The following is an 18,080-nucleotide window of genomic DNA, read 5'->3' as shown; positions in this document are numbered from 1 at the left end:
ATAAATTCGTGATTTTGCAACCGAATCGAGAAGAAAACGCTCTCATATGTTTTTTATTAGAAAGCCGATCAACCTCTGAATTTGAATTTCAAATTGAAGGACAAGAAAAAGTGGTCATTTTAAACACTGTTAAATGTTTTACCCGATACAATTTTAACAATAAATGCATCTAATTCAGTTTTTTCAAATCATCTTCATATATTAATGATTGAAAACGAAACGAAGTTCGTACGGGATCAGCTTGTTGATAAAAATAACGCCACTGTTTTATAAAATCCTTACAGTGTCCAATAACGAAGCTTTAGACCACAACGAAGAATTGAATGGGTAATACCTAGAAACAATCTGAACAGCCGTCGTATAGGTAATCTTTCGCTTATCATTTTGGACAGTCTGATTGAAGGTGTTTACACTCTGAGAGAGAATGACTTTAGAAATTTTGTCATTTCATAACAGTTCATCGACCGACCGCAAATCGGCTCCATGTGCAATCAGTGCTTCCGCCGTGAATTTGGAACAGTAGGTGTATAGATGCATCTATCTGGGGAAAGCCACAAAGTCGATGAAAAAATATTATCTTACAGGGTACCCGGTCATTTGGCTGATTATGGTAGGCACTTTAAAAATAAACAAGTTACTCAATCTATGTTTAAAAGTGAAATTTTATTGTGCTTATGGTACGGAATCAATTTTTCTATACTTATGAGAAAACATAGTTTGTAGAAATGAAACTAACCTAGTAAATGATCTAATGTCTCCGGTTTAAAAATAAGGAACTATCACTAAATTGTTACTGAGCTTTCTCTTCCGACAGCTTAAAACCGTTGAGCTGCTCGGTGATTTTCCCAATAGGTTTATCTTTTTCATACATTTCCTGCTGTTTCAGAAGATCCTTGATCGTCACCGTGTTACCATTGTTGTCGACTCCCAGCAGAAGATCTGTTTGTGTTCTAACTTCGTTCCATGCGAAATCGATGTCTTCCGGTTTGGGATCCAGGCCAGCGATCATGAACCTTATGATAAACTTCCCCTGGTAAGTTGCCGGAATCATGTAAACCTTCTTGCGCTTTGTAATGTTCTCTAGCAACTGCTTGGAAGGAGCATCTTCACCTTTCAGACGATAGCATACTAAACACAGCGTCGAAGACGTGACTTCAAATCTGTCATCAGCACGAACGTAGTTCTCAAACTGCTTAGCCAGACTTATCTGGAACCGAAGTGTTTCCCGGATTTTTTCAGCACCCATCATTTTAAGGGTAAACCAGACCTTTAACGATCGGAATCGTCTTCCTAGCTGAATCTGCCAATGGCGATAATCGGGAGCTTTACTCTGACCCTGGTATTTATGCTGCAAATAGATACGATCGACACTGAATGCTTCGGTGATCTTTCCAGCATCCTTAAACCACATGGCGCAACAGTCGAAATTTACGAATAACCACTTGTGCAGATTGAAATTGAGAGAGTCCGCAGCTTCTAATCCTTTCATGATCCAAGCGTATTCCTCCAGACAGAAAGAAGCTCCGGCATAGGCTGCATCGATATGCAACCAGATTTTGATCTCGGAACATATTGGACCAATTTCTTCCAGGTCGTCGTAAGCGCAGGTACCAGTGGTTCCCAGAGTGGCCACCATAACAACCGGGAACAAACCTTTGGCCTTATCCTCCTCAACGGCATCCCTTAATGTTCTGCCTCTTAATATACAATCATCATCCGCCGGAAGCAATCGCATCTTGATGGCTCCCAAAATACCTGACTTTTCAACGGCGCTATTACTTTGATCACTCGTATAGGCTACCAAACGTCCTCGAATCTCTGCCTCCGTCAGCTCCGGATGTTCGACCTTCAACCTCCGAACAGCTTGTTCCCGGGCCACGAGAACCGCAATGAAGATCGATTCACTTGCGGAACCCTGTATGATACCACCACCGTTACCATCATCACAGTTCAGGAAGCACTTCGGCAGATTCAACAGTTGACCCAACCAGTTCATCATGATCACCTCGAGTTCGGTGCACGCCGGACTACAAATCTACAAAACAAAATGGAAATATACTTTTCAAAAGTTTATCTTATAAGTTGAATAGCTGAAGCTTACCCAACTGAAACCAACAACCCCCAATCCGGCAGCGATCGTTTCGGCCACGATCGATGAGTACGAAGTCTGTGATGGGTAGAAGGCATGGAAGTTCGGTGATTGCCAGTGAGTAAGCCCAGGGAGAATGCACCGTTTGAAGTCCTCCATCGATGATTTCCAGTCGTCGCCCTGCTCGGGAATTTCCTTGGGCAGCAGTTCGTGGAGGTAGCCCGGTTCAACGGACGGAAGGACGTCTCTAAAATTATAGACATAAAACATAGCCTAGTTAAGTAATCTATCTTTCCAGTGTAGACCTATTCGAAGGTGTAAATTTTAATCAATGATTCTCTTCAGAAGCCTAAGGAGAGTTTCATTATGCCTAAATCGTTTCGGATGACGTTTAAACAGCTGATTTCGCTGAGTGTTGTTTTTTACAGTTCAAATTAAAACATTATGTTTCGTGAGCTCCTGTATTCACAATTTTCGTGAATGAGCAGTATTTTCCCTTGAAAACGCAAAAATATCGTGCATAAATGGTGAACTATTCCCATCCCCAACAATTCGCTGAGTCGGTTGGCAAAAATGAAGAAAGTAAGCATTGTAGCAGTTCGAAATGCGTTCCGAAACTATGAAGAGGAAAGCAGCTTCGTTGACAAAAAATCTAGACGGAATCCGGGTCCGGTGGACAAAACTTTGGACCGGAGAGTCAAGCGTGCTTACGCCAGTACGAAGACAGCCTCAAATTTTCAAAATTGTCAAAATTGTCAAAATTGTCAAAATTGTCAAAATTGTCAAAATTGTCAAAATTGTCAAAATTGTCAAAATCGTCAAAATTGTCAAAATTGTCAAAATTGTCAAAATTGTCAAAATTGTCAAAATTGTCAAAATTGTCAAAATTGTCAAAATTGTCAAAATTGTCAAAATTGTCAAAATTGTCAAAATTGTCAAAATTGTCAAAATTGTCAAAATTGTCAAAATTGTCAAAATTGTCAAAATTGACAAAATTGTCAAAATTGTCAAAATCGTCGAAATTGTCAAAATTGTCAAAATTGTCAAAATTGTTAATTTTGTCAAAATTTGTTAAAATTGTCAAAATTGTCAAAATTGTCAAAATTGTCAAAATTGTCAAAATTGTCAAAATCGTCAAAATTGTCAAAATTGTCAAAATTGTCAAAATTGTCAAAATTGTCAAAATTGTCAAAATTGTCAAAATTGTCAAAATTGTCAAAATTGTCAAAATTGTCAAAATTGTCAAAATTGTCAAAATTGTCAAAATTGTCAAAATTGTCAACATTGTCAAAATTGTCAAAATTGTCAAAATTGTCAAAATTGTCAAAATTGTCAAAATTGTCAAAATTGTTAAAATTCTCAAAATTCTCAAAATTGTCAAAATTGTCAAAATTGTCAAAGTTGTCAAAATTGTCAAAATTGTCAAAATTGTCAAAATTGTCAAAATTGTCAAAATTGTCAAAATTGTCAAAATTGTCAAAATTGTCAAAATTGTCAAAATTGTCAAAATTGTCAAAATTGTCAAAATTGTCAAAATTGTCAAAATTGTCAAAATTGTCAAAATTGTCAAAATTGTCAAAATTGTCAAAATTGTCAAAATTGTCAAAATTGTCAAAATTGTCAAAATTGTCATAATTGTCATAATTGTCAAAATTGTCGAAATTGTCAAAATTGTCAAAATTGTCATAATTGTCAAAATTGTCAAAATTGTCAAAATTGTCAAAATTGTCAAAATTGTCAAAATTGTCAAAATTGTCAAAATTGTCAAAATTGTCAAAATTGTCAAAATTGTCAAAATTGTCAAAATTGTCAAAATTGTCAAAATTGTCAAAATTGTCAAAATTGTCAAAATTGTCAAAATTGTCAAAATTGTCAAAATTGTCAAAATTGTCAAAATTGTCAAAATTGTCAAAATTGTCAAAATTGTCAAAATTGTCAAAATTGTCAAAATTGTCAAAATTGTCAGAATTTTCAAAATTGTCAAAATTGTCAAAATTGTCAAAATTGTCAAAATTGTCAAAATTGTCAAAATTGTCAAAATTGTCAAAATTGTCAAAATTGTCAAAATTCTCAAAATTCTCAAAATTGCCAAAATTGTCAAAATTGTCAAAATTGTCAAAATTGTCAAAATTGTCAAAATTGTCAAAATTGTCAAAATTGTCAAAATTGTCAAAATTGTCAAAATTGTCAAAATTGTCAAAATTGTCAAAATTGTCAAAATTGTCAAAATTGTCAAAATTGTCAAAATTGTCAAAATTGTCAAAATTGTCAAAATTGTCAAAATTGTCAAAATTGTCAAAATTGTCAAAATTGTCAAAATTGTCAAAATTGTCAAAATTGTCAAAATTGTCAAAATTGTCAAAATTGTCAAAATTGTCAAAATTGTCAAAATTGTCAAAATTGTCAAAATTGTCAAAATTGTCAAAATTGTCAAAATTGTCAAAATTGTCAAAATTGTCAAAATTGTCAAAAGTGTCAAAATTGTCAAAATTGTCAAAATTGTCAAAATTGACAAAATTGTCAAAATTGTCAAAATTGTCAAAATTGTCAAAATTGTCAAAATTGTCAAAATTGTCAAAATTGTCAAAATTGTCAAAATTGTCAAAATTGTCAAAATTGTCAAAGTTGTCAAAATTGTCAAAATTGTCAAAATTGTCAAAATTGTCAAAATTGTCAAAATTGACAAAATTGTCAAAAGTGTCAAAATTGTCAAAATTGGCAAAATTGTCAAAATTGTCAAAATTGTCAAAATTGTCAAAATTGTCAAAATTGTCAAAATTGTCAAAATTGTCAAAATTGTCAAAATTGTCAAAATTGTCAAAATTGTCAAAATTGTCAAAATTGTCAAAATTGTCAAAATTGTCAAAATTGTCAAAATTGTCAAAATTGTCAAAATTGTCAAAATTGTCAAAGTTGTCAAAATTGTCAAAATTGTCAAAATTGTCAAAATTGACAAAATTGACAAAATTGACAAAGTTGTAAAAAATTGTCAAAATTGTCAAAATTGTCAAAATTGTCAAAATTGTCAAAATTGTCAAAATTGTCAAAATTGTCAAAATTGTCAAAATTGTCAAAATTGTCAAAATTGTCAAAATTGTCAAAATTGTCAAAATTGTCAAAATTGTCAAAATTGTCAAAATTGTCAAAATTGTCAAAATTGTCAAAATTGTCAAAATTGTCAAAATTGTCAAAATTGTCAAAATTGTCAAAATTGTCAAAATTGTCAAAATTGTCAAAATTGTCAAAATTGTCAAAATTGTCAAAATTGTCAAAATTGTCAAAATTGTCAAAATTGTCAAAATTGTCAAAATTGTCAAAATTGTCAAAATTGTCAAAATTGTCAAAATTGTCAAAATTGTCAAAATTGTCAAAATTGTCAAAATTGTCAAAATTGTCAAAATTGTCAAAATTGTCAAAGTTGTCAAAATTGTCAAAATTGTCAAAATTGTCAAAATTGTCAAAATTGTCAAAATTGACTAAATTGACAAAATTGACAAAATTGTAAAAAATTGTCAAAATTGTCAAAATTGTCAAAATTGTCAAAATTGTCAAAATTGTCAAAATTGTCAAAATTGTCAAAATTGTCAAAATTGTCAAAATTGTCAAAATTGTCAAAATTGTCAAAATTGTCAAAATTGTCAAAATTGTCAAAATTGTCAAAATTGTCAAAATTTTCAAAATTGTCAAAATAGTCAAAGTAGACAAAATTGACAAAATTGACAAAATTGACAAAATTGACAAAATTGACAAAATTGACAAAATTGAAAAAAATTGACAAAATTGACAAAATTGACAAAATTGACAAAAATGACAAAAATGACAAAAATGACAAAATTGACAAAATTGAAAAAATTGACAAAATTGACAAAATTGAAAAAATTGACAAAATTGACAAAATTGACGAAATTGATACAATTGACAAAATCGACAAAATTGACAAAATTGTCAAAATTGTCAAAATTGTCAAAATTGTCAAAATTGTCAAAATTGTCAAAATTGTCAAAATTGTCAAAATTGTCAAAATTGTCAAAATTGTCAAAATTGTCAAAATTGTCAAAATTGTCAAAATTGTCAAAATTGTCAAAATTGTCAAAATTGTCAAAATTGTCAAAATTGTCAAAATTGTCAAAATTGTCAAAATTGTCAAAATTGTCAAAATTGTCAAAATTGTCAAAATTGTCAAAATTGTCAAAGTTGTCAAAATTGTCAAAATTGTCAAAATTGACAAAATTGACAAAATTGACAAAATTGACAAAGTTGTAAAAAATTGTCAAAATTGTCAAAATTGTCAAAATTGTCAAAATTGTCAAAATTGTCAAAATTGTCAAAATTGTCAAAATTGTCAAAATTGTCAAAATTGTCAAAATTGTCAAAATTGTCAAAATTGTCAAAATTGTCAAAATTGTCAAAATTGTCAAAATTGTCAAAATTGTCAAAATTGTCAAAATTGTCAAAATTGTCAAAATTGTCAAAATTGTCAAAATTGTCAAAATTGTCAAAATTGTCAAAATTGTCAAAATTGTCAAAATTGTCAAAATTGTCAAAATTGTCAAAATTGTCAAAATTGTCAAAATTGTCAAAATTGTCAAAATTGTCAAAATTGTCAAAATTGTCAAAATTGTCAAAATTGTCAAAATTGTCAAAATTGTCAAAATTGTCAAAATTGTCAAAATTGTCAAAATTGTCAAAATTGTCAAAATTGTCAAAATTGTCAAAATTGTCAAAACTGTCAAAATTGTCAAAATTGTCAAAATTGTCAAAATTGTCAAAATTGTCAAAATTGTCAAAATTGTCAAAATTGTGTCAACATTGAAAAAATTGACAAAATTGTCAAAATTGTCAAAATTATCAAAATTGAAAACATTGTCAAAATTGTCAAAATTGTCTAAAATGTCTAAATTGTCAAAATTTTCAAAATTGTCCAAATTGACAAAATTGACAAAATTGACAAAAATTTATAAAATTAACAAAATTGACAAAATTGACAAAATTGACAAAATTGACAAAATTGACAAAATTGACAAAATTGACAAAATTGACAACATTGTCAAAATTGTCAAAATTGTCAAAATTGTCAAAATTGTCAAAATTGTCAAAATTGTCAAAATTGTCAAAATTGTCAAAATTGTCAAAATTGTCAAAATTGTCAAAATTGTCAAAATTGTCAAAATTGTCAAAATTGTCAAAATTGTCAAAATTGTCAAAATTGTCAAAATTGTCAAAATTGTCAAAATTGTCAAAATTGTCAAAATTGTCAAAATTGTCAAAATTGTCAAAATTGTCAAAATTGTCAAAATTGTCAAAATTGTCAAAATTGTCAAAATTGTCAAAATTGTCAAAATTGTCAAAATTGTCAAAATTGTCAAAATTGTCAAAATTGTCAAAATTGTCAAAATTGTCAAAATTTTCAAAATTGTCAAAATTGTCAAAATTGTCAAAATTGTCAAAATTGTCAAAATTGTCAAAATTGTCAAAATTGTCAAAGTTGTCAAAATTGTCAAAGTTGTCAAAATTGTCAAAATTGTCAAAATTGTCAAAATTGTCAAAATTGACTAAATTGACAAAATTGACAAAATTGTAAAAAATTGTCAAAATTGTCAAAATTGTCAAAATTGTCAAAATTGTAAAAATTGTCAAAATTGTCAAAATTTTCAAAATTGTCAAAATTGTCAAAATTGTCAAAATTGTCAAAATTGTCAAAATTGTCAAAATTGACAAAATTGTCGAAAGTGTCAAAATTGTCAAAATTGGCAAAATTGTCAAAATTGTCAAAATTGTCAAAATTGTCAAAATTGTCAAAATTGTCAAAATTGTCAAAATTGTCAAAATTGTCAAAATTGTCAAAATTGTCAAAATTGTCAAAATTGTCAAAATTGTCAAAATTGTCAAAATTGTCAAAATTATCAAAATTGAAAACATTGTCAAAATTGTCAAAATTGTCAAAATTGTCAAAATTGTCAAAATTGTCAAAATTGTCAAAATTGTCAAAATTGTCAAAATTGTCAAAATTGTCAAAATTGTCAAAATTGTCAAAATTGTCAAAATTGTCAAAATTGTCAAAATTGTCAAAATTGTCAAAATTGTCAAAATTGTCAAAATTGTCAAAATTGTCAAAATTGTCAAAATTGTCAAAATTGTCAAAATTGTCAAAATTGTCAAAATTGTCAAAATTGTCAAAATTGTCAAAATTGTCAAAATTGTCAAAATTGTCAAAATTGTCAAAATTGTCAAAATTGTCAAAATTGTCAAAATTGTCAAAATTGTCAAAATTGTAAAAATTGTCAAAATTGTCAAAATTTTCAAAATTGTCAAAATTGTCAAAATTGTCAAAATTGTCAAAATTGTCAAAATTGTCAAAATTGTCAAAATTGTCAAAATTGTCAAAATTGTCAAAATTGTCAAAATTGACTAAATTGACAAAATTGACAAAATTGTAAAAAATTGTCAAAATTGTCAAAATTGTCAAAATTGTCAAAATTGTCAAAATTGTCAAAATTGTCAAAATTGTCAAAATTTTCAAAATTGTCAAAATAGTCAAAGTTGACAAAATTGAAAAAATTGACAAAATTGACAAAATTGACAAAATTGACAAAATTGACAAAATTGACAAAATTGACGAAATTGACAAAATTGACATCATAATGGTGAACCAAATGTTATGAAAATAAACAACATATTTAATTCATTTGATTTATTTAATTTATTTAATTGATTTATTTTATTTTATTCACTTAATTTATTGAATATATTTAATTTTTAAATATATTCAACAACAAATGCTCACACTCAAAACATATTCAAAACTGAAATTTTTGATTCCGTACTTTAAAACAAATTCAGCAACAGGATTCAAAACTGAAAAAAAGTATTTCGAAATGTAGCCACAGAGCAAGCAATAGGATATTTCACGATCAGGTTTCGATTCGCACACTTGAACTCAATATATTCCGTAGCCGCTTTCTTTATTATTTTCCAATTCACAATGTGCTTGAAGTTATGTAAGAAGCTTTGTACATTCATTATGTTTGACGTTGTTTACTTGATACATACATTTAGTGTAACATTTCATATCCGTTTTACATACTAGTTTGTACAAAAAAAGATTCAATATTAGGTCGCCTTGCAACTCAAGTTATGTGCACGTTTTCTCAATATCGCAAGCTTTTTTGCTGTGTAGGTTAATTTTTAACATAGTACAGATTTTTGAAAATCCTCCTGTAATTCTTAGAATGACCTCAAATCATCAGACTCAAAATATATTGTTCCATCCACAATTTTACTTAAATACAATTTTTTTCAATTCTTTAATGGTAACTTGTGTTTTATTTTCAAGAAAATCGGGAACATCACTGATTTTTCAACTATAACCTCGGCACTTTCCATCAATATTTATTTTTTGGAAATTTAAAACACTCAGCACATTGCGGAAAATTCAAAAAATTTCTAGAAGGTGACTTAAGGATTGATCAATCAACTAGAAATTCAATACGTATCAAAACTGACCAATAGCTAGGTTTCTCATCGGAGCGATGAATTTGGTCAATCTTTATTTTGCACATGATCTTTTTTACCTTTCACGAATCGTCTCCAGATAGTCTGCCACAAAATCGATCGCAGCTCTTCCAAACTCCCGAAATTCGTTCACATCCATATTAGCCATTTTGAGGTTTGGGTTTCCTTCTTACACTCAACAGTTCATACACTTAAATTTTTTAAGTTTTTTCGCCCAACAGATCACAGTCTTTGTTAGAGTCCCAATTGATCATCAATTTCACTAGGCAGTCTCTTGATAAGTCTCGGTTACATTGTCACAAAACACCTTTCACGAGAGAAAAACACGCACAGTCCCAAATCCAGCCAGCAACTGAGCAAAAGTCCCATGGCCAGGTCTTATTTATGCAAGGAACCGCTGACTGGACACAACAAAAGTGCCTCTAGACCACGAGCTCAGATACCTCCGAAAATGCAAAAAAAAACAACCAACGATCAACCGACAAACTAAATGAAGTCCACTCCAGTGACCCCCCGAATGACTCGTCGTCACAACCCAACCCCAATCCGCGCCTCATGTATGCGTAAACACTTTCATACAGAAAAAAAGAGTATCAACCGACGGCCATATATTACAACAATGGCACAATGACCTGATCGGCAGCAGCCACATAATCGCTACACCGGAAGGGACCAAGAAAAAAGGGGGTCCCTTCATCGCGAAGCGCAAGTGCAGTCCCGTCGCGTCAGGTAAATACGCATCCTCCTAGAGATAGATGTGAATCCCAGTTTCTCGAGAAGAGATCACTTAGAAGCGGCATAACTACCTAATGCACGAATGATAAACAAACAAAACGGTTCGGCATCCTTACTTAAGCTTCAAAGTGTGTCTTCCAGAGGCTTTTCAAGTACCTGCAGGATTTCGAAGATCGAGTAGCTTTACAGTTTTAAATTTAAAATACTCATCTGCACGAAGTAGCTAAGCTGTATCAGATAAGAGGGGCAATAGTTTGCAGCTTCGTCTTGCTGGAGATTTTTTTTTGTCCAACCTAAAAAAAACAGGTGATCGATTGAGCGTGAATTGGGTGGGATTCAGTGGCTACGAGCAAAATCTGATGTAATGGACAATTACCTGAAGAGGGATTCTCCAAGCATTTTTTTGTTTAACATAACCCATAGCTGGGCTGATTATGCTCAGGAGTTGATTCAACATAGGGTGGCTGTTTCGTTTTGAATTTTTGTTCAAAAGGAAAAACCTGCTTCTGAAGTTAGTTTTGAATTTTGATTTTCAGATATTTATGAAATATTGCTTTGACCCAATCCACCAAATTCATAGTTTGTATAATGTTTAACCTTCTATTATTTCAAATGCTTGTTATGGGTGATAAAAATAAACTTGAAAACGGCTTATTATGACTGTATGTCCTCAATGCACAAGGAATCTATCTAACAATTTGTCGTAAAAATGGGCGTGGAGAAAATTTTGACGCCCTCCCTCCCCTACAAATTAAGGGTAGAATTTATGAAAAGTTAGATTTTAGGTGGGAAAATATCAACATAATCAACAAATTTATGTACATTAGGGTGTGTCGAATTGTAAGTTTTTACGAATTTCAAAAATCCTGTAGTCTAAAAAGTTTTCTTTTCGGTCAAAACGAACGACAGAATTTCTGCAGATTTTTTTAAATAAGATTTAAATACTCGGGTTTTGATTTGAAATTTGGTATGGCAAAACGCGAAAATTTGTTAGGAGAATGTCCGTTTTTTGGTTTTTATTAAATAGTTTGTTCTCACGCAATGCAAATGAAGTTCCAGTATGTGGAGCTTACTGGAAAATTCTCGAACTACAACTTTGCTGAAGGCGGCAAAACGGTGAGAGTAGCGAGAAATTAAATAAGTTAAAACACTTGAAACAGAGCAATCTTTTTTCATGAAATTAAACTAGCAACACTAACAGATTTTCCGTAAATTTTTCAGAAATGTAGTTTTAACAAGAACGTTATTGATTTAAGGGTTACTAGAAATGAAGAGTTACCAGATGCCATGATTTTACAAAGAATAAACTTAAATCAGGTAGAACTGTCTTTTTTTCTTCACATTTTGATTAGTATTAAACACGAACTTAAAATTAAATATTTGTACAAATTGAATTTTGAATTAAGTTTAGGCATTTCCAATGCGTGCAACCACTATCTTAACCACCCGTTCGATTCCTTGGCTAAAAAGTGACACGGTCAAAATTTGGTCAAGGGAAAACGCGTGTAAATCAGTGAAATCGTTTATTTAAAAAATCAAATTAAATTTCTTTTTCAAGTTTAATTAGTATAAAATTCAGGAAAAATATTCAGTTAGGCTTCCGCTTTTCCAAAACCAAATTGCCGGGCCTTACGCTTAATCCCTGTCATCAGATTTTTTACAGCCACCTTGTCCACCTTCTTCGCCGCAGAAAGCCAGTTTGCCTTGAACTGCTGCTCGTCCTTAGCAGTTTTTTTGGTCTTCTTTAGATTCCGCTTGACAATAGCCCAGTATTTCTAAATTGGGCGGATCTCTGGCGTGTTGGGAGGGTTCTTGTCCTTGGGAACCACCTGCACGTTGTTGGCGGCGTACCACTCCATGGCCTTTTTACAGTAATGGCAAGATGCCAAATCCGGCCAAAACAGTACGGAACAAACGTGTTTCTTCAGGAAAGGCAGCAGACGTTTATTCAAACACTCTTTCACGTAAATTTCTTGGTTGACAGTCCCGGAAGCTATGAAAATGCTGCTTCTCAAGCCACAGTTACAGATGGCTTGCCAAACCAGATATTTCTTCGCGAACTTTGACAGTTTCATGTGCTTGAAAATATCTGCTACCTTTCCCCTTCCTTTTGCCGTATAAAACTCCTGTCCTGGAAGCTGCTTGTAGTCGGCTTTGACGTAGGTTTCGTCGTCCATTACCACGCAGTCAAACTTCGTCAGCATCGTCGTGTACAGCCTCTGGGATCGCGCTTTGGCCGTCGTATTTTGTTTATCATCGCGATTTGGAGTCACTACCTTCTTGTAAGTCGATAGTCCGGCTCGTTTTTGGCTCGATGCACGGTTGTAGACGATACCCAGCTTATTTGCGGCATCTTGGAGAGAGAGGTTAGGGTTTCGCTTGAAACTGCCGGCAACTCTCTTTGTCGTCTCAGCGGCTTCCGGTTTTCGATTTTCCACCGATCCAGACTTCCTGGCTGTCGACAAACGTTCCCCAAACACTTTAATTACATTTGTGACGGTTGATTTGGCAACTTTTAGCGATTTTGCCAGCTTTGCGTGCGAGTAGCTCGGATTTTCGCGATGCGCGAGCAAAATTTTGATACGCTGCTCTTCTTCCTTGGACGGCATTTTGACTACTGAAGAGTGAATTCCAAAATCAAAATAGGAGCCACATTCTACACACACACATTCAAAATGAGGGGTGTTCAGGGTTTTTAAATGCAAAATTGAAAGAAATACGTCAAGTTGATATTGACCAAATTTTGACCGTATCACCCTTTATAACAGGCATGTCAAACTCGTTTAAGGGTGCGGGCCGCATTAAAAATTCTCTATGACGTAGAGGGCCTCAGCCAAAATCAGTTAGAAAACATAACATATTAGTTTCGCGGAGATAAGATACAATGAAATGGAATATAGTTATAAGTAAACTTGGAATGAAATTTTCGGTTAAATTTTTATGTAAGCTTTTAATGTTTAACATTCTTATATTATAATAATAATTATTATATCTCAGGTTGAAGTTTATTTGTCACTGACACTTTCATTATTGATGATAAAGTTTTATCAGATAATCTCGAACGATGAGAAGTTTTTGTAGCTTTCTTTATGGGAAAAAACTGCTCACATAGATAGCTACTTTTAAACATAGCAAGAATTCTGGCAACAAATTTCCGTAACTCAACGTAGCGTTCAGGCAAATAGCTGTATAATTTTGGTACAGCCACTTCAATGTATTTCGCTTTTGATAAAGAATCGCACTGCAGCTCTATCAACTCTAGTTGCAAATTATTAGCAGCATTTTTAGGAGCAAACGAAAATAGAGATAGAAACAACGAAAATTCTTGCTCGTATGAATTAAAGTCACGAAAACGGCTTTTGAATTCATCTAGTAACGATTCTAGGTGAAGAACGTACCCAGCTAACATGAAATCGTAATAGAAATGATAATCTAAATCGAATATTAAGACATTTTCAATAACTATCGTAAACAAGTTGGTATTGAGTGATTTTCTATAATTTATATACGACAAGTTAGTTAGTTAATGATCCCGCGCCGATCCTCCGGTGCATAGGGCCGTGGTAAAAGACCTCCACTGTTGACGATCCGGAGCCAGCGTCTTCACCTGGTCCCAGTCAAGATTCTCGTCGACAGTTCGGATTTCAGCGGCTAGGCTTCGCCGCCACGAATTTCTGGGTCTGCCTCTTCTTCGATGACCTTCTAGATTCCAATCTAGAGCCTATCTGCAAATCTCGTTTTCATCTCTTCGCAGCGTGTGCCCAATCCATCTCCACTTATGTTCCCGAATCTCGATTTCTAGCGCCTTTTGATGACACCGGCGATGTAGTTCCTCATTCGAGATCCAGTTGCCAGGCCACCAAGCGCGGATGATATTCCGCAGGCAGCGGTTTACAAATACTTGCAGTTTTCGCGTCGTTACCGCATATGTGCACCAAGTTTCGCACCCGTACAGCAATACGGATTTGACGTTTGAGTTGAAGATTCGGATTTTTGTTCGTAGAGAGATCTGGCGTGACCGCCAGATGTTTCGGAGACTCGCAAACGCAAATCGGGCCTTTCTGATCCGTGTTTCGATGTCTTTTCTGGTACCACCATCAGGCGTAATCTGGCTACCAAGATACTGGAAGCACTCCACTTTCTCAACTTGTTGCCCAGCTACAATGAAACTGGAGGGATTTCCTGTGTTGATCTCCATCGACTTGGTCTTTCCGACATTGGCTTTTTAGACCTGCTGCCTTGGAACTTTCGGTGAGGTCGTCGAGTTTGCTCTGCATATCTGGTTGTGTTTGGGCGAGCAAAACAATATCGTCAGCCAGGTCAAGGTCGTTCAGTTGCTCCATTGTTGAAGGATTCCACGGCAATCCTCGGTTCGGTGCACAGTCAATCGATCCAATCAGAATCTCATCCATTACGATTAGAAAAAGTAGCGGTGATAGAATACATCCTTGTCTCACTCCAGCAGTTACCGGGATTGGTTCGGACAAGACCTTGCACGAAAATGCCTCATACTGTGCTTCGATGAGATGGACTAGTTTCTCTGGGACCCCTCGTCGCCTTAGAGCCGCCCAGATGTTTTCATGGTTAAGTCGGTCGAATGCTTTTTCGAAATCAACGAACACCAGCAGAAGAGAGTCCTGGAATTCGTTGATTTGTTCCAGTATGATTCGTAGCGTTGTGATGTGGTCCACACATGATCGTCGAGATCGGAATCCAGCTTGTTGCCGTCGGAGTGTAGCGTCTATTTTCTCCTGGATCCTGTTCAGAATCACTTTGCAGAGTACTTTGAGGGTTGTACAGATCAACGTTATGCCTCGCCAGTTACCGCACTCTGTCAGGTCTCCTTTCTTCGGGACCGACATACGACAAGCTTTGCCCAAAAAAGATTTCATCGGATAGCAGTTTAATCAATTCGTATCACCGGAAAATCTGTCGGTGTTGCTGATCAACCTGTATACACATCTCAGGTGGCGATGGAAATCCCGTGCTAAGTGTTAGTAAAAGTTTTTTGTAAACATTGAAACCATGACAATTTGTGACGTCAGTTGCATTTCCAAACAAACAACCAACAGCGAACTGGCTTGGCTCTGGAGTATTCAAACAGGTGTCTACATTCGAATAAGTTGTGAAACATGGAGAACGCAAAAATTTCTGGTTCCATTGTGTTGTCTATCAGGAAACTGGTTGTTCGTGATGTCAATAATGGTCAAACGCACCGGGAAGTGGCCAAGCACTACGAAATCAGCAAGTCAGCGGTATCAAAAATCATGAAGAAGATGACAACGTTCAGATCGGTGGTAGATCGCCCGGGAAGAGGACGGAAGCTCAAGACAGATGCCAGAACGGACAAGAAAATCGTTCTGGAGGTGAAGAAAATGCCAAAAATTACGATCCGGCAGATGCAGGAAGAGCTCCAACTTTCGGTTTCGCGTCGTACTGTCCGTCGCCGCATCCAAGCGAAGGAGTACCATAGCAGGATCACAGTGAGAAGGCCTTTCATCAGCCAGGTGAACAAGGCTAAGCGGATCAAGTTCGCCAAGGAACACGCCGATAAACCGCTCGAATACTGGAAAACGGTGTTGAGGGACGACGAATCCAAATTTGAGCTATTCAACCAGAAGAAGCGGGATCGTTTGTGGCGCAAGTCGGATAAAGAGCTCCAAGACCGCCATATTTAAGGAACAGTCAAGCACGGAGGAGGACTCGTTTGACTTATTTTGATACTCTGGAGCGTGCGTGGGAAGAACTCGACCCACAACACTTGCACGACCTTGTTGGAAGCATGCTTCCGAAAATCAATCATTTTGACTGAGCCATGCTTGACTACATTCAGAGCCAAAAAATCAAAGCAGTCAAATTTTCCTTCTTCAACCAAATCATACAAACAATCATGCATGACAACGACGCTTCTGTATTTGAAACACTTTTGTGATACATGATGAGGTAAAAAAGGACGCAGACTATCAGCAACGAACGTCTCGATGATGATTTCCTTCCCCCAACGACTTTCAACCTTTAGGATCATAACTGATATGTATCAGTTTTGAGCGATCTATGTAGGCTATCAGATGATTTTTTATTTTTCGTTTTGCCTAGAAGGACAAAATCATGACTAGGTAACCGCAATGAACTGTCCAGCATGTGCTACAGCTTTTTTGAACATGTGGTCCTGGTATTTATTCAGATTTTTCCTTTTGGAACATTAATGATCGTCTATCAATAACGAGCATTATCAACAATGATGCGAGGATAGACGTTCGGGAATGATTGAGGGAGCGACGTTCAAAATGTATCACCAAGTATGTCGATCACCGTCGATTAGCCACGTGACGAATAGCAACGGTAGCCTCCGGTGGGGCATGGTATATCTTCTTGTATCAAGTTAGTGTTGATTTTCGACATATATTCAATGGGTACTTTTACCACGTGCGTATCACAGCACTCGGAGGTAGCATCATTCTAGCTAGAAACCATTCCTGATTGCTTTTCTTGAGCGATTTTCCGACCACTGGTTGAAAGTATGCCTAAGCGCTTGAAGGAGGTGTTGAAGGCCATACCCATTATTAAATCGTTCTTGTTTGCCTTCAGTTTAATTTATTTGAAGCTGTACTAATCTGGACACTTTATGTTGCCCCTATTTTTTGGAATATTAACTGTTTTTTTTTCTATCAGAAAAAAAAATCTTTTTAACCAGTACAACATTAACAAAACTTGAAAAAAACATAATAAATAATAGGTATTTCAAAAATGATTACGATGTGTTTTCGTTGAATTTCGGCCAGAAAAATAAAAGAAATGGAAAAAAAACAATTTGGACACTTTATTTTGTCCCTCACTGTATGAAAAAAGGATTCGAATGCAACTCGTATTTTGAAATTTGGTCCACCCCACCCTGAGATGATCGAGTTTGAATTTTAAGTTCAGTTTTTGAAAAATGTTCCAACTTCAAGTAAATCTAATAATAATTTTCCTTTTACTTAAATGAGCATAATTTTGGTTGAAATTCGAAGGCTCAACGAAGTTTGTCGGTCAGCTAGTTTTTAAGAATTTCCTCTGTATTAAGTCCACCCCAAAGCCGAAGAAAAAACCAAAAATTGCATAACAGCAAGAAGGAAAACAAAACAATAAAACATCAATTCAGGTTACGGGCGAGGAATCGCCGGAAGAGATTTTTTTTTATTTTGGTTTATTGCTGAATCATCTCAAAATGCACCTCATTTCCCCTCCCCGTGTATGTTTTTATTGATAAATCAGCTGTCCGAGACCCAGAAAAGTGAAAACCAGTTCAACCCAGCCAGACTGACTGGGTTCGCGAAGACTTGAAAAAACACAACCTACCTTCGTAGGAATACAATTTGGCTAGATGGTCCTCCGCCTAAATAAATTTGTCGAATACTTATACCTACTTTTTCATCTTCCGCTGTTTTCAGCTGAGTCTGGCCGAGGAGGACTTTTCACTGCCTCTAGCGATGACAGTTTTTCGATTCACTATTCTGTTTTGGCTCTTATCGTTTCGACGTAGGTCTGTGATTTAAGTGTGAAGTAGCTTCAAGAAGCTATCCAAAAATATGTATTATTTAACCAGGTGATTGTTGAAGACTTTGGCTGGGGTGGTTTTGGGAGTTGTTGGATTATTTGGAGATAGTTGCGCGCGTAATTAACGGAGAAAACATGAATGGTACTTCTGCTGAAGCGATTGGAAGTGGGCAATGCGATGTTGAAGTGTTTTGTCTGAATTGTTTCA

At 34.4% G+C, this 18,080-nt stretch overlaps 1 protein-coding gene across 1 annotated transcript; it reads right to left on the bottom strand.

Annotated features, from left to right (window-relative positions):
* Nucleotides 1–644: 644 nt before the first annotated feature.
* LOC129746365 (3,4-dihydroxyphenylacetaldehyde synthase) lies at nt 645–9,941 on the bottom strand. Its single transcript, XM_055739991.1, has 3 exons — nt 9,661–9,941; nt 2,102–2,336; nt 645–2,035 (listed from the first exon to the last, which is right to left on the bottom strand). The coding sequence occupies exons 1-3, from the start codon at nt 9,747–9,749 to the stop codon at nt 791–793; spliced, it is 1,569 nt and encodes a 522-aa protein (XP_055595966.1). The 5' UTR covers nt 9,750–9,941; the 3' UTR covers nt 645–790.
* Between the last annotated feature and the right edge of the window lie 8,139 nt (nt 9,942–18,080).

Source organism: Uranotaenia lowii, chromosome 2, assembly GCF_029784155.1.
Source record: "Uranotaenia lowii strain MFRU-FL chromosome 2, ASM2978415v1, whole genome shotgun sequence".
In the NCBI taxonomy this organism is placed as follows: domain Eukaryota; kingdom Metazoa; phylum Arthropoda; class Insecta; order Diptera; family Culicidae; genus Uranotaenia; species Uranotaenia lowii.
This window is presented reverse-complemented; position numbering and strand designations above follow the sequence as displayed.

What these genes read in the sequence shown, in the direction of transcription:
- LOC129746365 (XM_055739991.1), bottom strand. Translation starts at nt 9,749, where the DNA reads ATGGCTAATATGGATGTGAACGAATTTCGGGAGTTTGGAAGAGCTGCG. An exon ending in CTGGAGACGATTCGTGAAAG is followed by an intron (nt 2,337 to 9,660) that starts GTAAAAAAGATC and finishes CTATAATTTTAG; the next exon opens with AGACGTCCTTCCGTCCGTTG. An exon ending in GGGTTGTTGGTTTCAGTTGG is followed by an intron (nt 2,036 to 2,101) that starts GTAAGCTTCAGC and finishes TTTGTTTTGTAG; the next exon opens with ATTTGTAGTCCGGCGTGCAC.